At 52.4% G+C, this 23,090-nt stretch overlaps 1 protein-coding gene across 1 annotated transcript in view; it reads right to left on the bottom strand.

Moving 5' to 3' along the window:
• Positions 1–23,090, bottom strand: part of LOC144940754 (uncharacterized) — a 60,689-nt gene that overhangs the window by 20,384 nt on the left and 17,215 nt on the right. Inside the window, exons 2-3 of the mRNA XM_078867146.1 lie at positions 3,627–3,835; positions 2,789–2,936 (exon numbers count right to left, since the gene is read on the bottom strand). Coding sequence (XP_078723272.1) covers positions 2,789–2,936; positions 3,627–3,835 — 357 coding nt within the window. The remainder of the gene's footprint in view (positions 1–2,788; positions 2,937–3,626; positions 3,836–23,090) is intronic.

The raw sequence follows: 23,090 nt of genomic DNA, 5'->3' as shown, positions 1-23,090 counted from the left end.
CGTACTCCCCCCCCCCACCGGTCCCTCCCAGTGTCACCGAATCCGTGTTTACAATTTCCTCGCGATCACAACCCCCCCCCCCGGGCACCCCTGTGGTAACGAAAGCCTGCTGTAACAGCCGGTGAGAGGGATGGGAGGGGGGTGGGTAGACATTTTGGCCGCCGTGTTCATATTTTGCCATGGCTGCCCACGTTTTCACCACCGGGATAACGAATCTCGAAATCGCAGGCGCCACTCCGTCACCGCGCGTCCAACGATCCGACAAAAGTGTTCACACCTTGGCGACGCGCGGATTAATCATCGATCCGTAAAGCTCACGACACACGAATTTAAATTGCGTGAGAAAGGCTCGTTGCTGGATGCAATTGGTTTACGTGGCCCCTGCAGCCACTAGTGGCAGATATATTCAGTGACACTTTGAAAAAAAGCAAATCTCAACCCTGGATCGCGACATTTCATCGAATTGGCAGTGGAAGTTTGGCGAATCCTTAGGCCTATTACCGTTCGCGGGGTCTTTTTGTCAACGTTACCAACCGTCAATTTTAACCGGTGCCAGTTGCATGATTCACATCAAGTAGAATTTCCCCGACTGTCAATGAAAATGGAGAAGTGAGCAGAGCAGGACAGTGGTTGGCGCAATGCGCTGTGAACCAAGTGACCTGAGTTTGATTCCCGGATGTGGCTGTCATTGGTGAGCGGCGAGCGATGTCCCAACAGGTCCTGGCCTCGCCCTCCGTACTTCACCAAACCGCACTGACCATTGTGGTGAAATATGGTCAAACAACACCTATGACCGACACAGCTTATGGGAATTGTAAATCAGCGCTTTCCACCGAATGCCGATAACCCTACTCATACCAAAAATACATATACGAAAAACTCTTTTTTATTTTATCAGGTAAGGCCCACTGAGCTACGTAGAAGCGACCTGGCCGCAAATGAGAGCTCAACGAAGTGGCTTATCATCACGTCGAAATTTATAGCAGCCAAATACTGCAAACGCATGTTTTTCTAAGTGTGGAGGGAAAACCCGGAAGACCCAGAGCAAAATCCACGCGACCACGGGGAGAGAGAGACATGCAAACTCAAATAATACAGCAGGTGTCAGGGTCGGCATCGAACCCGCGACCTCCTGTATACCAGGCGATGGAGTTAACATCTCGCCACCATAGCGCCTAATAACAAAACAGCCCTAGCCGGAGAGTCATCTGTATAGGCATCTATCTGGAACGCTCACTCCCTCGTTAGCCAGCCCCCCCCCCCCCCCTGGACTATTGGACCCTGCTCGCTCGCTCGCTCGGTTGGTTGCTCGCTCGCGCTGGGCGTAAACAGCCGGCTGCTTCGGGTTCAACTCCGATTCCAGTGGGTGGGCAATCCGGTCCAGGTGGTCACTCGCGCAAGCGGTGTAAGCGTGGTTGGCAAGGGCCCCTCGCGTGAGGAATGAACCGCAGCCCCCTGTCCAATTCCGCCCCACCCCGCCGCTCGCCATAGCCTCCCCGTGCCTGGGCCCCACTGGTGTTGATTAATCGACCGAGGATTGCAATTGACGCCTCTTCTCTGCGGTAGATTGAATCGGACTGCAATTTCAAAATGGGGAAACCGACAAAACAACGCCCGGCGTTGACCCGGCTGATCCCCGGCAAGGTCACCAAGCACCACCTGTCACCTCCCGCCCAGCTGCGCGCACGTGGGAACAGCCAACGACGCTTTTATTTTGGAGCCCGTATTTGGTGTAATGCAATTAGTCGAGTAATAAAACCGATAACTGGTAGATTAATAGATTACTTGCATGATCGGACAGCCCAGCTCTAACGGCGTGTCGCAGCGCGACCGTATTGAAAGGTCACACTGCAGCGACACCATTGGAGCGTGCTATTGGCGGCACTGCTGACGGTGACTTCAGACTATTTGTTTCTCGCTGGAGAAGGTTTAGGCTCATGGTCACACAGCCAGGGACACGCGGCCTGGATGTGCACGGAGCCCATAGCTGCTTGTCGCTATTTATGGGACACATTATGCCCATCCAACCACAAAAAAAAACTACAAAACGCCTAACGCAATCAGGAAGATCTCACCACACGCTGCTTATAAATACCATTGTCTAGATTTGTTTAAAAATAATTGGGCGATTCTCTCCCCCCCCCCTTCCCCGAATTGACTGTCCTCCAACCATCAATCAGAACACGTCGGGGACATAGGCCTGGTGGACATTCGTGTACGGCGGTTGTTTTGCGTCACCCAACGTTCTGCTACGGGCCTCCGTTCTTGTACACAGCAAAAATCTATCCAAAAAAAGAATAATTGGGCGAGATTGGCAACTGAATTTGTTTTTTTTAAACACCTTGTTGTTTTACACGGTGCACCAGCGCGATTCCCGCGTGGACGTTGGACACACGTGCTCCTAACCGGTCTTGGATTGAAGGCCGGGACTCACGAGGCCCAAAGCTTGACGTGGAGGCCGAAGGCCACAAAAAGCCAAGACGAGGCCAAGGCCAGAAGCCCTTTTTAGGTCAAGGCCACCGTCAAGGGCTGGCTGCCTCTCAGCCAACTCGGCAGCTTAGTTGGCTTAGAGGCAACGAAGGGAACAACACTCCTATCTCTTACACCTTCGGCAGTGCCGTTTCTCACCGTCCGCTTGACGTTTTGTTCATCTGGGCCGGTGCTCAGTAATCGCGATTTTAAATAAATACTTTTAAATTTTTGTTGTAGGGATGAGGAGGGGGTAGGGCGAGGGGTTGGCGGTCGGTGTCGCGAGCGAGCGAGCGGCGGTGGCGTCGGCGGCACGCACCTGATGGTGCCCGTGGGGGACGGCATGGGGCTCGCCCAGTCCGGCGACGGGTCGGGGATGTGCAGCTTGAGCGGGGAGATGCTGGCGGCCGCCGACATCGGGTGGAGGAACTGCCGCTGGGGTGGGGGGGAGTGGGCCCCCCTCAGGTCTGCGGGGGCGACACGCAACAGCTCAGCTCAGCGCCACAACGCGAGCCCGGCTGACCGGCCAACTGGCCGGCGTCTTTCAAGCCCGGCAAGCCGTCAGCAAGCAAAGGTGAACTAAAAGTGAAGGGAGGGGGTAAAGCGCCACAGGTGGTGGATTTGGTTATGGTTCGGGCAAGTGTTAGGGTTAGAGTGCGTGGGCTGTGGTCTGGTTGGCTGGTTTGTTTGGACTAGTGTCTGGGTGGCCAATGTGCTTAGTGTCAGAGGCTAAGCCAGTGCTGTTGTACTGCCTGCTGGCTGGTCGGTTAGTTCGTAGGATTAGTGAAAAGGAAACTGCCTGACGAAGGGATAAACCCAGGGCCTCCAAAAACAAAAAAACTAAACTATAAACGAAACAAATATTTTTTTCATCAGGTAAGCTTAACAGCTCTTTTTTAGAAGCGACCTGGCCACAAATGATAGCTCAACCAAGTGGCTTATCGCGTGGAAATTTCAAGTAGCCCAATACTCTAAACACACGTTTCTAAATTTGGAGAGAAAAACCAGAGGACCTAGAGAAAGATCCACGTGACCACGTGGAGAGAGAGAGAGACACGCAAACTCCAAATACAGCAGCAGGCGTCAGGGTCGGGATCGAACCCACCAGGCGAGGAAGTTAACATCTCGCCACAGCGGCGCCCCTAATCGGCTCCTACCGCTGTCGAGTGACGCCGCTGCCGCCGTCACTGCCGGCGCCGACCCCGCCGGTGCTGCCACCGTCACGGCCGGTGTGGTGGAGGCGTCCGCCGAGTTCACGGTAGAGTCCGGCTGCTGGCCCCCTCCCGCCTCCAGCCTGGGCTCGGGCGAGCCACACAACGACGTGAACGTCAGCCGGATGTTGGTGCTCGGGAAACGCAAGATGCACCTGCGGTGGGGGAAGACGGTGCGGGTAGGGGGTGGACGGAGGGGGGGGGGGTGGCGGGCGAGGGGGTGGGGGGCAGGTAGGGGGGGGGGGCACACAAAACGGGCGTCAGGAGCGAGCGACGGGTCGCTCGGCGTCCGCACGTTTCGATTGCCGCTACTCCTGCAGCTCGACGAGTCAGAGTCACGCCCCGTGGACAATTTCCACGTGGAGGCTAAAGCTGGGAAGATTCATTAATTCTAGATTTGAAGCTTTCGTGACTGCAAGGATTCATATTCTTAGGTTTTTTCGGTAAAGTCACGTAGGTAAAAAATCAAGCTATCGTGCTGTGACGGTCCCACCTGAAGATGGAAGCTTGTGTTGCCTCCGAAACGTCGTGATTTTTATTTTATTTTACTTTTATTAATTTTAATTTTTTACCTACGTGACTTTACCGAAAAAAACCTAAGAATGAGATTCATTAAGTCAACCGATCGACTGAAACTTCTCAGCGACTACTTTGTTTAGTGGTCGATAATTACTTGGACCGCCGCCTCCCGAAGGCAGGGAAAAGCCCCCTTACAAGCCACGGCCAGCGAGATTTCGGCTGACGATGCCAATGACGTCACCAAGCCCCGCCCATCACCTCCAGTCCAGCGGCACGCGCGGAAACAGAAGCGACACTTTTTATTTTTCCGGAACGATATTTGCGTCGATTATTCGGGAAATTCAACGAACGATCGGTAGAGTGACGGATTACGTAAACTAATCGGGACAGCCCGGCTCTAAACCGCGGGGGTCACAATGCGATCGCTTTGAAAGGTCACAACCCGCAGTAACATCTTTGAGAGCTTGCTACGGCAGCGACGTCAGATTGACCGTCTCTCGCTGGTGAAGGTGTAGACTAGTGTCAAACAGCCGGGGCGACACGTGGCCTTGGGTGTGCATCTACAAGATAAGAGCCCCGTTTAATCGAGCTGACAGCTGCTCAAGGCTATTTCTGGGACATGCTCACATCCATCCGAGCACACACCACGGCATTTTTTTTTAATTAAAGTGTCATCATAACAATAACATGAGGCCGTGCTCTAATGTCAATAAACAAGGAGGGATAAAAATCAAAATATCGAATAAATCATTAACGCGATGTCTCGTTTGAATTTTTTGTTTGTTTGTTATTTAATCAAATTAAATGTCCCGCATGTTTTACGACGGAGGCAAGGCCCTCAACGGCAGCGCCTGGGTCACCACCCCCCTCCTCCGCTCGGGTGCTCGCCTGGCAACGGCGGCAATTAAATGCGCCGAGAGCCAAATTAAAAGCGACATTGGACTCCGCGGCACATGCTGGATCGATGCGGCCCATCGGGAAAACGGGGTTACGCGCAACGCTGTATAAACACAGCGGCGGGCGCCTGCCGCGCTGTTATGGCAAGGCACGCCACTGCCCCGTGCATCTGTGTGTGTTTGCGCAAACACGTGTGTCAGTGTGTGTTTGCGCAAACACGTGTGTCAGTGTGCGTGCGTCAAGTGTGTGCGAGAGTGTGGGCAGTAGTGTAGCGGCTGGTGCACTGCGCTATGAACCCGGCGACCCGAGTTCGATTCCCGCTCACGGCCGACACCAGTGACGATTATCTGAACCGGTCCTGGGCCTCCCCTAGGTGGGCTCAGCCTCAAATGAGTAGCTGGTACGGTGTGTAAAAACATCGCCACTGGGGAGACAAAGGCGGCCGGGCGTGGTGTTGGCCACCCACCCCCTCGTGTGCCATGCCGGCCTTCATAGGTGCTCGCTAACAGCACTTGCCCCAACAGTCTGTTAAGGTTATACGGGGGATCTTTGCCAGTGTGTGTGTGTGTTAGTGAGCGTGTGACAGTGTGGGTGGTAGTGTAGCGGTTATGACGCTGCACGACAACCGCGGCGACCCGAGTTCGATTCCTGCTTGACGGCCAACACCAGTGATGAATATTGTAACTGGTCCTGGGCCTCACCGAGGTCGACTCAGCCTCAAATATTTCCTGGCGCAATGTGTAAATATCACCACGAGGCGGCTGGGCGTGGTGCTGGCCACCCACACCCCAGAGGTCGCAAACGGGTTTTGATTCCTTACCCGTACCCGGCCGCACCAGGGTCGCAAACGGGTATCCGTACCCGGCCGGGTACGGGTAGCCGGGTATCGGGTAGGGTACGGGTATCGGGTACCCGGTTGCGACCTCTGCCACACCCTCGTGTGTCGTGCCGGACTTCATTAGGTGCTCACTAAAAGCAATTGCCGCCCCAAACAAGTCTGTTAAGGCTACACGGGGATGTTTGTCTTGTACTGTGGTGCATTGTGTGCACATAACACACAACAACCACCAAGCTAACTGGCAAAAGCAAGACGTGAGAGTCAGTCTGTGCGTGCGAGTGTGTTTGTGTGCGCAAGTCTGTTTTTGGTCAGATAGAGGGGAGCTAAACGGGCATGACACGGGCGGTATGGGGCCGTCCATAAATGACGTCACGCGATTTTGAACGATTTTTGACCCCCCCCCCCTTCGTCACACGGCGTCACAAAAAGTCAGACCCCCCCCTCAAATATGACGTCACAAAGTTCTGCCCCCGCCCCCCCCCCAAAAAAATAAAACATGCTTCAAATCGCTTTTAACTATTGTTATTGTAGTGCGTATTTAATGTGGCGCTGCACTCTGATGTTGTAGGAGAAAATATTTATTAAAAAGTCTATTTAATTAAGTAGAACGTGTTGTCTATATTTATTTAAAGTTGCGCATTTTTATGTGACGTCTCATTTCTCAACCCCCCCCCCCCCCATTGTCACACATCGTCACAAATGTCTGACCCCCCCCCCCCCCAGGTGCGTGACGTCATTTCTGGACGGCCCCTATGGGAAGATGTGGAGTTGAGTGGACTTGCGCCGAAGACTGGTATCAGCGGTGTCAAGATCGACCTCTATGGAGGAGGCTCATGAAGAAAGCTACTGGTCAGTTAGAGGCAGTTGCCCTCGAACAACAATGGAGGGTAAAGGAGCAACGCTCAGAACAACGAGCAGAGCTAAAATGCGGTAAAAGTTGGCACAATAGGGTGCAACGCTGGTGCCAATTATCTCAGTCAGTCAACCCATGGCACCTGGGTCTGTCCCGCGACCTCCAGTCTGCGAGCCTTCGACACTTCACGTGGCCTCAAAGTGCACCTGGCCTGGCACAGGCGCCGTGGTGACGTCACCGCCACTTAGTGGCGAATGGCGGGTGTTGGGGTGTGGGCGCACGCGCGCGTGCCCGGGAGCATGTACCGTGTGTACACCACAAGCCACACACTTCATAATGCCAACTGTTATGCAACAAAATGAAAAAAAAAACATTGTGAGCACACATCCTGCATGGAACGCCACCTTGATTACACAAACGCACTTGGGGCAACGCCAATTCGGAACAGACCGGTGGGGCCGCAATGCCGCTTACGCAAAGAAAGACGACCAACAGCGGGTTCTTTGATAACAATCATTCTCGTAGAATAATTCACGACTTGGCGCTTCGTTCACCCAACGATAGTCGAAGGCCTCCGCACGCAGCACTGGTCAGAACGGGTTGGTGAAGACGAGGTGCCATAGATGTACAGTGCTGTACAACAACACATTTTATTTATGCATTGTCGCACCTGCCACCCATCACCCAGGCCCCCCCCACAACCTGTTTGTGCATTGCGCTAACCCATCCGAGCACCATCCAGGCTCAACCCCTGCTTAGCTTCCGAGACACGACGGGGGGGTCCCGGAAATCACTCGCCAGCGATGCGAGCCGTGGTCGGGAATCAAACTCACAACACGGCATCCCACATCTATGCACCGACTCACAACACAGCACCCGCATCTATCCGTGGACTCACAACACAGGACCCGCATCTATGCACGGACTCACAACACACTGGTAGAGATCAAGGTGAACTCAAGCCCAGATCAAGTTAAATAACAGCATTTGCGGCTCAGGGCTTGATGAGAAAAATTGCTTGAAAATCCACAGCACTGGCTCAAAAAGATTTTTAAAATCGTGACGTTTAAGTGGTTCATTGCAGTTACCGCGTCCCTCAGTTGAAAAAGTGGGCAAGTTTCTTAAATCCCCCTCCTCCTCACCACCTCTGTCCACCCAGCAATACGAATGGGAACGCTGCAGATGGTCGATCGGCAGGTCGCGTGCGGTGGGGTAAAGTGTGGGTCCTCTCACTTCTTCCGAGACGGCTGCTTAGCGAGTAAGAGGAGACCAAAAATGTCATGACAGGAGCTCCGCGCGCGCAGGGGGGGGGGGGGGGGAGCTCTCTACACAAGGAAGCGCTTCTTGCCCCGCAGTGTGGCGTGAACAAGAACGTTATCATGGCTGCACCTTCACCTTATTCGAATTATGTTTGATCGTCAGTGCATCTCACACACACGCTCGCCATCCTCTTACAGGACTTCCGAAAAGGGGTGGAGGTAGGTCAAAGTGGGGATTATGCAATTAGGTTGTCGGAGTAGGGGCCGGCACAGCTGGTGCATCTGCCAGTCATCTCGGTCAGTCAACCCATGGCGCCTGGGTCTGTCCCGTAACTTCCTGTCGGGCGAGCCTTCGACGCTTCACGCGTCCTCAAAGTGCACCTGGCCTGGCACAGGCGCCGTGGTGATGTCACCGCCACTTGGTGGCGAATGGTGGGAATTAGTATTGGTATCCAATTAAAAACATACACGCAAAAAAAATCAGAGACATCCAATTGACAATCAAGAAAATGAAATGGGCTTGGGCAGGCTGATGGCGCATGGACAAGACTAGCGATTGAATGGCAGCCAATGCATGGAACACATCCGAGATGCCAACCACCGTGCAGATGGAGCGACAAGATGAGTTCCCGTCCAGGAGTGAGACGGATGGCAGCTTCGGACAATATCCCCAACCTGTATTTTATCTCGATTCTATTCGGTTCCTCAAGAAGCTCCCAGCACGTGCAGCGAAACGTCGGAGGGCTGTACAATCGCTCCGTCTAAATTAAATCCCCGTTCCATCGCGCTCCGTCCGGGATCAAATCCCCGTTCCATCGCGCTCTGTCCGGGATCAAATACCCGTTCCATCGCGCTCTGTTACGGGATTAAATCCCTGTCCATCACGCTCCATCCTGGATTAAATCCCCGTGCCATCGCGCTCCGTCTGGGATTAAATCCCCGTTCCATCGCGCTCCGTAATGGGATTAAATCCCCGTTCCATCGCGCTCCATCCGGGATTAAATCCCCGTGCCAGAGCTCCGTCCGGGATTAAATCCCCGTTCAATCGCACCGCTCGCCGTACGCGCCTCCGTGGGGCCCTTCGTGCCCTTTCAGGGGCCACCCATTTGCCCTTCATCTGCCTGGACGCCGCCCTTGAACACGTAAACAGGAAGCGAGCATGAAAGCGGCAAAATATTTGCCGGTCTCGTAAAGCACGTTTTTTCCCCCTCTCTCTTCTGCTGTTGCTGTTGCGTTTTATGGAGGCTTTTTCTGGTGCTGCCACCCTCCAGCCACCAAACTCTCTCACCCCTACACCCAGCCCACCCCCCCCCATTTATAAAGAGTGGAAAAACAAACAGTTGTGTGAACACAGAGTAGGCCTGTCTCCAGAGAAACTGTATACATTCTTTGATTTGGAAAAAATGAATAAATGCAAGAACAACAACTTGCACGTGTCGGTCTGATGACGGCTTCCCTGTTGCTGTGTTATCACTCGACGACCGGGTGGATGTTCAGGATATTGCGCTGTACCGACTGACTGTAAGCCCTATGCCCCTGAACCAAAGCGTTTGCGGTACGTCTCCTTGCATTCTCACCCAGTTCTTAGTCTCCCCTTGCAAGGAAACACATTCCTCTTCTTGGTTCTTTCGGTAAAGTCACGTAGAATGGAAATAATAAAATAATAAAAATCCATTCTACGTGACTTTACCGAAAGAACCAAGAAGATGAATCCCTGCAGTCACGAAAGCTTTAAATCGAAATGAAACACATTCCGTCGGCAGTCTTGACCATCCTCCTGCAGTTGCCTTTCGACTCGATACAAATCCTAACTCATCATTCAAACTACTGAGATAAATAAGTGGGGGGGGGGGTTGGGGCAGGATGCGACGTGACTATTCGGGAAGACGGCCGATGGTCAAGGTTACAGACGGAGTGGCTGCCAAGGAATGGAACCTGCCCGAGAGGACGTCAACCGGGGAGACGGAGCGTATCAATGTTGCATCACTGCATGACAGGATCATGGGACATGGAGGAGGCGCGGGGAGGCCTTCATCCAGCAGTGGCTTGAGAACATGGCTGATGACGATGTGGATGACAAATCCCAAAGTGTAAATTGTATTGTGCTGTTGGCCTCACGTCACGTAGCGATGAATCATTTCGACTCTCTCAGAGAAGTGCAACCCTTGGCTTTAGAATCTGGTTCAAAGGAACTGGATATCACAGGGCTACCTCCGAGATCCCTTCAAGTGATCTCTGGTCCACTGACAGCAGGGGCAACAATATTCAACCTGCTCTGCTCATGACAGCAATGTTCATCGCACGGCAGTCAAAGCGATATTTACATTTTTTCGGGGGCTGCCATTTGGCCACATTCAATACAGAACCAAATTCAACGTGGTGGCGAGGATGATTTTTTTCCCCTTCGGTGAGCAATCATCGACCGGCATCTCAACAACTACTACACTTGAGAACCGGGTTTAAGTCGCAGTGCCGGCTCCGACCTCTGACCTCTGAGCCACCGGCCACCTCCTGACCCAGGCGTGGGCAACCTGCGGCTCGGCTTCAGAGCCGCACGCAGCTCTTTACGGGCGGCTTCGTGCCGTAACGCCTGCGTGCATTCACACGCATCGCGGCTCTTGAAGCACGGAGTTTTGTACCGGATTCGAACAAAAAAAATGGCTTCATCTTTTTGGTTCTTTCGGTAAAGTCACGTAGAATGGAAATAATAAAATAATAAAAATAAAACATAATCAAATAATATATTATAATAAAATATTTTATTTTCATTATTTTATTATTTCCATTCTACGTGACTTTACCGAAAGAACCAAGAAGATGAATCCCTGCAGTCACGAAAGCTTTAAATCGAAAAAAAAAATGGCTTCTAGATTTGAAGCTTTCGTGACACAAGTCTGTGTTGCCTCCGAAACGTCGTGATTTTTGTTTTTTATTTTATTTTACTTTCTACGTGACTTTACCGAAAAAACCTAAGAAGAAAAAAATGGCTCTTCTCGTTAATTCGGTTGCCGACACCTGTACTAACCCGTGTTGAATCTCATCGACCATTATCCCTGCCAGGTGATGCGCCACGCTCAAGCCGGCGTCATCGCGCGCGATGCACCCACCGATGTTGTGCAGGCCAACGCAACGGGGCCGCGTGTCGGCAGGCGACAGAGCCGGGAGGGATTCACGGTCGCCGACTGCGCACGAGGACCGAGCGAATCGTAACCGGCCGCTGACAAACACGACGGGTCATTGAATACGGCTGCGGAGAGCTCGGCGGGGCTGCTGCTCCAATTATAGCAACAACCGTGTTATCAACTCTACGGCAACAGCCGATTAATTTAGCCGCCCCCACTACCGCCCCCCCCCCCCAGAAATCGCGATGATGCAAGGTGTCCACTAGCACGCGCGGGCAGAGTGACGGAGGACGAACAAGCGCTAACACGCACGCCCCCATGCACGCACAAAGGTGCACAGACACCACACGCGTTTGGAAGATGGCCACATGTCTTCAGCGGTTAAACTGCCCCGTCGCCTTAGGCACAGCAATACTAAAGTTGGCACTCGTGCAGTTTTAGAAGTGGATGTTAAAATGACATATTGCTTTCCGTCAGCGGCTGCACATCTATTTATTTATTGCCACCGTCGTGAGTAGCTAAGCAAAAAATTGTGCTTTCCCGTGATTAAATAACAACAGCAGATTTGAACGCGGAGCGAGCGGCCGCTGAGCGCGCGTGCTTTCTGTGAACGACTGCGGCGGAAGGAAAAACGATCGATGCGAGAATTCCTCCTGGAAGCGCCTCTTGTGGCGGGCGAGGGTGGCAGGGGTCACCGTTGGGGTCAAGGGTGGCTGGGGTCATGGACTTGGTCAAGGGCAGCTGGGGTCATTGTCAAAGTCAAGGGTGGCAGCAGCAGTCACTGTCGGGGTCAAGGGTGGCTGGGGTCATGGACATGGTCAAGGGCAGCTGGGTGCCGCTGCAGAGACGGTGCCCGGAACGAATTAAAAACTGAGCGAATGTCAGCGATGACACAAACGAGATGAAAAAAAAGTTAAATAAGACTCTCGAAACGAATCGCGATGCCGAATCATGACAAATTGTCAAGTTATGCAGGTTGGGGGGGGGGGGCAGGAGGCCGTGTGGTGAATCATGACCGCCCACTAAATACGTCTCCGCTAACACTGTGCCCCGTGCCCCCCCCCCCACCTGTCCTTCTCCCTCAATCCTCACCGTCATCTCTACTCCTCGCGTGACCCCCCACCGTTCACGGCGTTCAGAGACGGCGTCACTCTCGACGCATCCTCGATAAATCCGTAAATCCGTAAATCCGCATAATCGCATCGCATTGTCTGGCGGAGGGAGAAAATTGAGGCGTACATCTGGATTTTGAAGCGCTTTCCTATTGGCAAAAGTATTTGATGCGGCAATAACGTGAGCTCTCAAGTCGCACAACGAGATGAGAGACAGGGCACATAACACGTGATGTCACCTGACACCAAACGTAATGACGTCATGGCAAAGGGAGGCCAGCCACGTGGCATGTGACATAATCGTCGTGCCCCAAACGGCTTATTTTCTTCGCGCTGATTTTCCGAATTACACATGTTCTCGGAAACAATTGGGTCAATTTGGCTCCAATGGCAACACCGAAATGTCGTTCATAAAGAATCATATTTAGACTGACGGACAGAGCTGATGCATTAACGCTTTCAATCCTCGCTGTAAGCAGTCAAGTCCGCCAAGGGCGCCACTACCTCGAGACCGCGGGGTGGATGAACCATATTGTACGGGACATCCCTCCCCTCCCCCCACCACCATCCCTCGGCTCCCTCACCGGACGGCCACGCCACGGATGTAAGTATGTTAAACTTCTCTCGCACCGTACGTAGCCGACCGTGCTAATAATCTGGAGGTGCCACATGTCCCTCCGCCCATCCGAATTTCCAAACGTCGACCCAGACCGATTCGGGGTGCCCGGTGCGAGCGCTTGAGCATCCGGGAGCAACGTCCAAGTCAATTCCCCTACTTGTCGCAGCGGCGGCGGCGGCGGCTATATTTAGAGCAGGACACTTTGAATGGTGCCAAATAAGGTAACGTATGCTTGGCTCCCAAAACACTCGATAACCGAACGACGCAACTCCTGTTTCGCAGAGTTTTCCGTCAACTTCGAGGCTGCGATCGTGTCAGCTGTGAGTAGAGTTGTTGCTGCCCGGACTTGTACGGTGAGCAGCAGCAGCAGCAGGGCCGTTGATGAAAAATCAATTGCAGCGGCGTTCTTGTTTACGGTCGCAGAGAAGAGAGGAAGTCCTCCAAATTTCAGCTGACTGGCTTTCTTTGGGAGTTATTGTGGTTTACACAGAGTGCTGAATATCGCGAAATGTTGAAAGACACGGGGAGGGCAGCGGTGCAGCAGGGCAGTGCGCTCTGCACTACCAACTCATTTACCCGAGTTTGATTCCGGGCAAAGGTTAATGTCAGCAACCAGTGACATCCCGCTGTGCCCGTTTACCGACTCACGCAAACCAGAGTGAAGTATGGACGAACAACCGGCATGACCGACACGGCGTGGGAGGCATTCACCCAATAATAATGTAATAATGTATTATTATTGATTAGAATAAAAGAGATGTATGCCTTTGACTCATGTCATCCTTTTGAAATTCATATTTTGTTGGCAGACAAATTCATACTGCGGGTGAATCTACCATTAATGAATCCGCGCCATTCCCTTCAGAGTGGACGCTAAAGGTCCCGTGACTCCATTCGCAAGAGGAGGCCCTGCTGGACATCTGTGAAAAAGAGCTTTATAGTTCCTCGAATTCCTCCACGTTAAATAAATATTCTGATTCCGTGCGCCAGAGTCCCACGCTAGCCGCCACAACCTCTTCCTTGACATCGCCGAAAAAGTTTTCCTTCTGTTTACGCGTTTGCAGACCCGAGCGTCCAATTTAAAATTCATCACGCGGTGAGTCACTTCTGGAGTCAGCCAGTGACCTCCATCGACCGACCCAATCGCCGAGGGAGCTTCGGGGACTGTGGCGTGCGATTGGTCAGTTTGGTCCGTTCGCTACTGCTTGATGCGTTGCGATGGGGCTGCCGGAAAGCGAAGAATAGGGGGGGTGATGTTGTCAAGTCAAGTTGGCTGACAGAGAGAGAGGGAGGCCACCACAGGTAATGTTTGACAGGCACGGCAGTGTTTTTTTTGTGCGTTGGCGGTAAATGATTACAAGAAATTAATAGTGTGAAGGATAACGGAACGAGAGGGGTTGAGGTGAAGAGTTTCAATCGAGGGGGCTTATTAGTCATAACATTGGCTTTGCGTTGTCGTGTAAACATCGGCGGGCTAATCACTCGGTAGCTGTGATAACAACGCCCAAGAGGAAAACAACACGAACAACAGTGGCAACATCACAGTGGCGACGTGGTACCCCGTTAAAGTCCCGCTGTGTGGCACTTTGCGTCAGCGGTGTAAAGTAAACAAGCCCCGTCCAGTCCAATCCTTCCTCGTTTGCAATTGAATTAAGCTAATTGCTGCCAGTCTATGTAGTGATGACGATTGCTGCTGCTGCTGCTGCTGAAGATTATGAAGGCGTAATATGGATGCTGCTGATGCAGATGATTATGTTGATGAACGGGTGCTGCTGCTGCTGCCGATGGCTTGTGGACAACCTCACTTAGTGTAACACTTTGTCTCCGGATGACACAATGTCCCAATTTATAACGCCAGTCAAAGTCCACGCAGCCGGCTCCTTCAAGGTAGAACCAGGTGAGAAGCCATTGAGAACACACACGCACCTTTTTCTGCACGCCGCACCTGTGCTCACAAGCAACTGGTGGCTTGAGTCAAACAACACACAAGCAACACACGGGGGGGGGGGGGGGGGGGGCTTTCTCCGAAGCAGGGTTGCATGTTAAAGTCCAGCGCCCGAAAGGCGAGTGTGTGGATAAAGCAATGTGAATCAGCGGACACCACACACATTTCCAATATCTGTTCCTCCACGTAAAAAAAAAGTCACAGAATGGTGCTTTTTAAAAAAAAACATCCCATCAGCCACACGGCCTTCTGGGAGTGCATCGTCTCAGCAGCATTGACTCTGCAGCGGTGTCGATGTTCAGTGCCTCGTCAGCAGTCAGGCTTACTTGATGCGTCACGACGAAAATCAGATTCTTTTGTGAATAAATAGATCGCCATACATGCACGCATGTTGAACTTCTTTCGCATAGTAACGTAGGCCAACCGTGATCTAATCGGAGGTGCAACAAACTAATGACAATAAAAATAAATAAAGTTATTTTAATTTAAATGTAAAAGTGCATAGCTGCAGTGGCTTTCCAATATCAGAAGAGCGTTCCAGACGGCCGTGGAACCGCATACTGAACGCGCGCGATTCAGTGACCGTCTTACGTGATGTGTCACGACACGAAATGAACGAAACGATCGCTTTAAGGGTTTGTCAGCTGTAGTTCTGTGTAACAGATCCAGTCCACAGGTTTCGTTCTCCATCATGGACTAGGTAGCTTCCTGCCCTGCGGGAGTTTCCGAATGGATTCTTCTCCAGCCACAAGCCGAGCCTGATGTCTCTACAACCCCTCAATTCTTTACTCTGATGAGAGGGGGGGGGCGCTTGCCCAAACCGTTGGCCACGTATCGATAGTTCAATGCCCATGTGTAATTTGTATTGAGGGACTGTGTTGTTGTTGTCTTGCTGTGGTCTGGGACTGTTGTTGTTGTTGTCGTAGTGTGGTCTGGGACTGTTGTTGTTGTCATGGTGTGGTCTGGGACTGTTGTTGTTGTTGTCTTGGTGTGATCTGGGACTGTTGTTGTTGTTCTCTTGCTGTGGTCTGGGACTGTTGTTGTTGTTGTCTTGGTGTGGTCTGGGACTGTTGTTGTTGTCTTGGTGTGGTCTGGGACTGTTGTTGTTGTTGTCTTGCTGTGGTCTGGGACTGTTGTTGTTGTCTTGGTGTGGTCTGGGACTGTTGTTATTGTTGTGCTGCCTTGCCCAAGTTTGCATTTAGCGTTGACACATCGGCCGGAATGTATGCACTTCCCCAACTTGTACTTGTAAATGCGATGTATTCATTGTTAGCGACTGGCTCTCACCTTTTTGTCTGCTTTGCGCTCGATTCGTGTTTTTGCATTGTTTGTTGTTGTGACTCGCTGACCCTCCCCCGCTGCCCCGACCAGACAACTGTGGGGGGGGGGGGGATGCAAAGAGCTTCATAGCTCATCGGATTCCTCCTGCAGTCCAAATAAAAAGATATCCGATTCTGATCTCGTTCATTACGAGCAGCCAGGTTCAATCCACTGCTTGACAAAGGCCTCCCCCCCCCCCCCCATACCGCGTCGGCGGTTCGTTTGACCATACTTCACCACGCCGGTCGTCGAGGGCTGCCGAAGAGCCACTCGGCGTGTTTTTTGTGTTTCGCGCAGCCTCTAATGATGACGAAGGTCACGAGTTTCTGTTTGTTTGTACCGGGCCGGTGCAGCTGCGAAACCCCGCCTGCCGTGAACTTGTAAGACCCCGGGGTGTGAGGAGGAGGAGAAGGGGGGGTGTTTTCATGCTGCCGAGTGTGCGAGCGTGTACGAGCATGTGTGTGTGTACGTGTGTGTGTGTGCGTGTGGGAGCATGTGTGTGTGCGTGTGTGTACGAGCATGTGTGTGTGTGCGTGTGCGAGCATGTGTGTGTGTGTACGAGCATGTGTGTGTGTGTGTGTGCGAGCATGTGTGTGTGTGCGTGTGTGTACGAGCATGTGTGTTTGTGCGTGCGTGTGTGCGTACGAGCATGTGTGTGCGTGTGTACGAGTGTGTGCGCGTGTGTGCGTACGAGCATGTGTGTGTGTGTGCGTGTGTACGAGTGTGTGTGTGCGAGCATGTGTGTGTGTGTGTGCGTACGAGCATGTGTGTGTGCGTGTGTGTGTACGAGCGTGTGTGTGCGAGCATGTGTGTGTGTGTGTGCGAGCATGTGTGTTTGTGTGCGCGTGTACGAGCATGTGTGCGTGTACTAGCATGTGTGTGTGTGCGTGTGTGTACGTGTGTACGAGCATGTGTGTGTGTACGAGCGTGTGTGTGTGCGTGTGTACGAGCATGTATGTGTGTGTGCGTGTGTACGAGTGTGTGTGTGTGTACGAGCGTGTGCGTGTGTGCGTGTGTGTACGAGTGTGTGTGTGTGTACGAGCGTGTGTGTGTGTACGAGCGTGTGCGTGTGTACGAGTGTGTGCGTGTGTACGAGTGTGTGTGTGTGTACGAGCGTGTGTGTGTGTACGAGTGTGTGTGTGTGTACGAGTGTGTGTGTGTGTACGAGCGTGTGTGTGTGTACGAGTGTGTGTGTGTGTACGAGTGTGTGTGTGTGTACGAGCGTGTGCGTGTGTACGAGTGTGTGTGTGTGTACGAGCGTGTGTGTGTGTACGAGTGTGTGTGTGTGTACGAGTGTGTGTGTGTGTACGAGTGTGTGTGTGTGTACGAGCGTGTGTGTGTGTACGAGTGTGTGTGTGTGTACGAGCGTGTGTGTGTGTACGAGTGTGTGTGTGTGTACGAGTGTGTGTGTGTGTACGAGCGTGTGTGTGTGTACGAGTGTGTGTGTGTGTACGAGTGTGTGTGTGTGTACGAGTGTGTGTGTGTGTACGAGTGTGTGTGTGTGTACGAGTGTGTGTGTGTGTACGAGTGTGTGTGTGTGTACGAGCGTGTGTGTGTGTACGAGTGTGTGTGTGTGTACGAGTGTGTGTGTGTGTACGAGTGTGTGTGTGTGTACGAGTGTGTGTGTGTGTACGAGTGTGTGTGTGTGTACGAGTGTGTGTGTGTGTACGAGCGTGTGTGTGTGTACGAGTGTGTGTGTGTGTACGAGTGTGTGTGTGTGTGTACGAGTGTGTGTGTGTGTACGAGCGTGTGTGTGTGTACGAGTGTGTGTGTGTGTACGAGCGTGTGTGTGTGTACGAGTGTGTGTGTGTGTACGAGTGTGTGTGTGTGTACGAGCGTGTGCGTGTGTACGAGTGTGTGTGTGTGTACGAGTGTGTGTGTGTGTACGAGTGTGTGTGTGTGTACGAGTGTGTGTGTGTGTGTGTGACGAGTGTGTGTGTGTGTACGAGCGTGTGTGTGTGTACGAGTGTGTGTGTGTGTACGAGCGTGTGTGTGTGTACGAGTGTGTGTGTGTGTACGAGCGTGTGTGTGTGTACGAGCGTGTGCGTGTGTACGAGTGTGTGTGTGTGTACGAGTGTGTGTGTGTGTACGAGTGTGTGTGTGTGTACGAGTGTGTGTGTGTGTGTGTGTACGAGTGTGTGTGTGTGTACGAGTGTGTGTGTGTGTACGAGTGTGTGTGTGTGTACGAGCGTGTGTGTGTGTACGAGTGTGTGTGTGTGTACGAGTGTGTGTGTGTGTACGAGTGTGTGTGTGTGTACGAGTGTGTGTGTGTGTGTGTACGAGTGTGTGTGTGTGTACGAGCGTGTGTGTGTGTACGAGTGTGTGCGTGTGTACGAGTGTGTGTGTGTGTACGAGTGTGTGTGTGTGTGCGTGTGTACGAGTGTGTGTGTGTGTACGAGCGTGTGTGTGTGTACGAGCGTGTGCGTGTGTACGAGTGTGTGTGTGTGTACGAGCGTGTGTGTGTGTGTGTGTACGAGTGTGTGTGTGTGTGTGTGTACGAGTGTGTGTGTGTGTACGAGCGTGTGTGTGTGTACGAGCGTGTGCGTGTGTACGAGTGTGTGTGTGTGTACGAGTGTGTGTGTGTGTACGAGCGTGTGTGTGTGTACGAGTGTGTGTGTGTGTACGAGTGTGTGCGTGTGTACGAGTGTGTGTGTGTACGAGTGTGTGCGTGTGTACGAGTGTGTGTGTGTGTGCGTGTGTACGAGTGTGTGTGTGTGTACGAGTGTGTGTGTGTACGAGTGTGTGCGTGTGTACGAGTGTGTGTGTGTGTACGAGTGTGTGTGTGTGTACGAGTGTGTGTGTGTGTACGAGCGTGTGTGTGTGTACGAGTGTGTGTGTGTGTACGAGTGTGTGTGTGTGTACGAGTGTGTGTGTGTGTACGAGTGTGTGTGTGTGTACGAGTGTGTGTGTGTGTACGAGCGTGTGTGTGTGTACGAGTGTGTGTGTGTGTACGAGTGTGTGTGTGTGTACGAGTGTGTGCGTGTGTACGAGTGTGTGTGTGTGTACGAGCGTGTGTGTGTGTACGAGTGTGTGTGTGTGTACGAGTGTGTGTGTGTACGAGTGTGTGCGTGTGTACGAGTGTGTGTGTGTGTACGAGTGTGTGTGTGTGTACGAGCGTGTGTGTGTGTACGAGTGTGTGTGTGTGTACGAGTGTGTGTGTGTGTACGAGTGTGTGTGTGTGTACGAGTGTGTGTGTGTACGAGTGTGTGTGTGTGTACGAGCGTGTGTGTGTGTACGAGTGTGTGTGTGTGTACGAGTGTGTGTGTGTGTGCGTGTGTACGAGTGTGTGTGTGTGTACGAGTGTGTGTGTGTGTACGAGTGTGTGTGTGTGTACGAGCGTGTGTGTGTGTACGAGTGTGTGTGTGTGTGCGTGTGTACGAGTGTGTGTGTGTGTACGAGCGTGTGTGTGTGTACGAGTGTGTGTGTGTGTGCGTGTGTACGAGTGTGTGTGTGTGTACGAGTGTGTGTGTGCGTGTGTACGAGTGTGTGTGTGTGTACGAGTGTGTGCGTGTGTACGAGTGTGTGCGTGTGTACGAGCATGTGTGTGTGTACGAGTGTGTGTGTGTGTACGAGTGTGTGCGTGTGTACGAGTGTGTGCGTGTGTACGAGTGTGTGTGTGTGTACGAGTGTGTGCGTGTGTACGAGTGTGTGTGTGTGTACGAGTGTGTGCGTGTGTACGAGTGTGTGTGTGTGTGCGTGTGTACGAGTGTGTGTGTGTGTACGAGTGTGTGTGTGTGTACGAGCGTGTGTGTGTGTACGAGTGTGTGCGTGTGTACGAGTGTGTGTGTGTGTACGAGTGTGTGTGTGTGTACGAGTGTGTGTGTGTGTACGAGTGTGTGTGTGTGTACGAGCGTGTGTGTGTGTACGAGTGTGTGTGTGTGCGTGTGTACGAGTGTGTGCGTGTGTACGAGCGTGTGTGTGTGTACGAGTGTGTGTGTGTGTACGAGTGCGTGTGTGTGCGTGTGTACGAGTGTGTGCGTGTGTACGAGCGTGTGTGTGTGTACGAGTGCGTGTGTGTGTACGAGTGTGTGTGTGTGCACGCGCGTTGTGGGGAGCGGTGGCGCAACGGCGAGCGAGCGACGCTCCGAATTCGGCGACCCGAGTTCGATTCCCATTCACGGGCCCCACCACCAACACACCGAGGGACGATTGTATTATCTGAACCGGTCCTGGGCCTCCCCTAGGTCGACTCAGCCTCAAATTAGTTCCTGGTGCGCGTTTGTCCTCCGAAGCGTTTTAAAAGTGGCAATCGTGAAGTGACGTTCCGTGACCCCCCCCCCCGCAACGACGAGATGACGTCACGCGCCATGATGTCATCCAACAGAGGCAGGCGCATGGTCTGTGACGTCATTGCCTTGCTCGGCAGGGATTATCCCCTTTAAGCCTTAATCCTGGTTTTTAAATCACGATGTTTATGGGAAATCCTTTGATTAATTTTGTCAGTTTTCACTGGGTTCTATCCTTGACGGCAACGCGACTTTAGATTGTAGTTGGGTTCACGTTGGATCATCGCTACCATGACCCCCCCCACCCACACCTTAGGAGCCATCCATAAACGACGTCACGCGATTTTGGATGATTTTTGACCCCCCCCTCCCCCCCCTCGTCACACGGCGTCACGAAAAGTCAGCAACCCCCCCTCAAATATGACGTCACAAAGCTCTGCCCCCCCCCCCTAAAACCATATTAAAATGTTCAAATAAAACATGCTTCAAATCGCTTTAAACCATTGTCACTGTAGAGTGTATTTAATGTGGCGCTGCACTCTGATGTAGGAGAAAATATTTATTAAAAAAAGTATATTTAATTAAGTAGAACGTGTTGTCTATATTTATTTAAAGTTGCGCATTTTGATGTGACGTCACATTTCTCACCCCCCCCCACTCGTCACACATCGTCACAAATGTCTGACCACCCCTCCCCCCCCCCAGGTGCGTGACGTCATTTATGGACTGCCCCTTACAGACGACGCACAGACGGGCAGACAAGACGGATGCATCCACGCGTTGAGCCTCAGTTGCAAAGTGTTAACAACAAAAAAGCGTGAACCACAAGGCGACTTGTATTGCAGTCTGCGTAGCTTGCCAACACGCTGGGGTCGACGGATCGTGTAAGGATGGGCGGAAGCTACAGTGTTTGGGGCGGGAGGCGGGCGAGTCGGTGGTTGCCGTGTGAGAGGCACAAAGACCCCCCCCCGTATAGCCTGAACAAAGTGTTGGAACAAGTGCTGTTTGCGAGCACCTATGAAGGCCGGCACGGCATACGAGGTGGTGGGTGTGGCCAGCATCACGCCCGACCGCCTTTCTCTCTCGAGTGGCGATGTTTACACACCGCACCAGGTACTCATTTGAGGCCGAGTCGACCTATGGTAGGCCCAGTTCAGACAATCGTCACTGGCATTGCCCATGAGCGGGAATTGAACCCGGGTGACCAGGTTCGTAGCGCAGCGTGCTAACAGCTCCACTACCATTCCCCACGACTGTAGCAGATTAGACGATCCATCCCCCTCCCCTAACCTTTGCTCCGAAACAAATGGAACGAAGTGTTGTTGTCTTAATAATCCAGAGAATACGCTACTTACAATTACAGCTTCGAGGAAAAATTGAACTCAGGGATCTTCTGCGTTGGGTCTTTCACAACGTTTTCGGCGACATGGGAGAATGGGGGGGGGGGCGGTTTTAGGGCTACATGGCTGTTGGCTAGGTAGTAGCAACTTCAGCAACCCGCAACTCGCTCTCTTCACGCGCACAAAGGTGGCCGGGCGTGGTGCTGGCCACCCACCCCATCGTGTGCCGTGCCGGCCTTCATAGGCGCTCGCTAACAGCACTTGCCCCAAAAGTCTGTCGAGGCTATAACGGGGGATCGTTGTCTTGTGTAGGGGGGCACGGTAAATGGCGGTGCCACGTGACTGGCACCTCCTCCACAAATAGTTTCTGAAAATCACTCCCCTTGGCAGCATCGATGTCTGCTGCCACCAAGGAGGTGGGTGGGTGGGGGGGTCTGTGTGGATGGGGTCCTCTGTTATGTCCCCTAACCCCGCACCACCTCCGGGTTGGGGTTAAGAACAGTGTTAGTGCTGCCGGTGTAAGGGTCCATGAAATAAATACGTGCGTCGAGGTGGGTTTAATGTTCACAGCCGGGCTTGCAATCAGGATTCATGTGAAAGGTCGGGGGAGTGATAGGGTAGGGTTATGATATCAGTGTTAGCAGTGGGGCTAGTGATAGGGTAAGGTTAGGATAATCTCAGTGTTAGCAGTGGGGGTAATGATTGGGTAGGGTTAGGATAAGCTGAGTGTTAGCAGCAGGGCTAGCAATAGAACTTTGTTAAGATAATCTCAGCGTTAGCAGTGGGGATAATGATTGGGTAGGGTTAGGATAAGCTCAGTTTTAGCAGGAGCGACAGTGATAGTGTAGTGCAAGGATAATCTCAGTGTTAGCAGTGGGGCTAGTGATAGGGTATCGTGTTAGATATTGAGTTGGTTTCACAAAAAAAGCAAACAAACAATTAAAGGGCATGTTGGGGGGGAGGGGGGAGGGTGTCTAACGGATTTAGCAACCACAGTGGGGTTGTCTAAATCTGTTTGTCCCCTTTGTGCCCATTCAGCAGATGCAATCGCCAAGGGGGGGGCATGGGGGGGGGGGGAATTTCGTGGCAGGCCCCTTTTGCTCACCGCAGCAGCTCGCAGGCCTCTCCCGATTCGTCTCTGTCGAGATGTTTTCTTTCTTGGTGTCCGACTTGCAAATCGGTCACGGGGAATATTTGGCAAGTTCTACCCCCCTCCAACCTACCCATTTCCACCACCACCACCTTGGTTTGAAGTTTTCGTGACTGCAGGGATCCATACTCTTTGGTTCTTTGGGTAAAGTCACGTAGGTAAAATTTATTTATTTATTTTGTTTTAAAACAAAATAAATACACCACCACC

Source organism: Lampetra fluviatilis, chromosome 23 (genome assembly GCF_964198595.1).
Source record: "Lampetra fluviatilis chromosome 23, kcLamFluv1.1, whole genome shotgun sequence".
NCBI lineage: Eukaryota > Metazoa > Chordata > Hyperoartia > Petromyzontiformes > Petromyzontidae > Lampetra > Lampetra fluviatilis.
The sequence above is the reverse complement of the archived record's forward strand: the minus strand, read 5'-3'. Positions and strand labels throughout refer to the sequence as shown.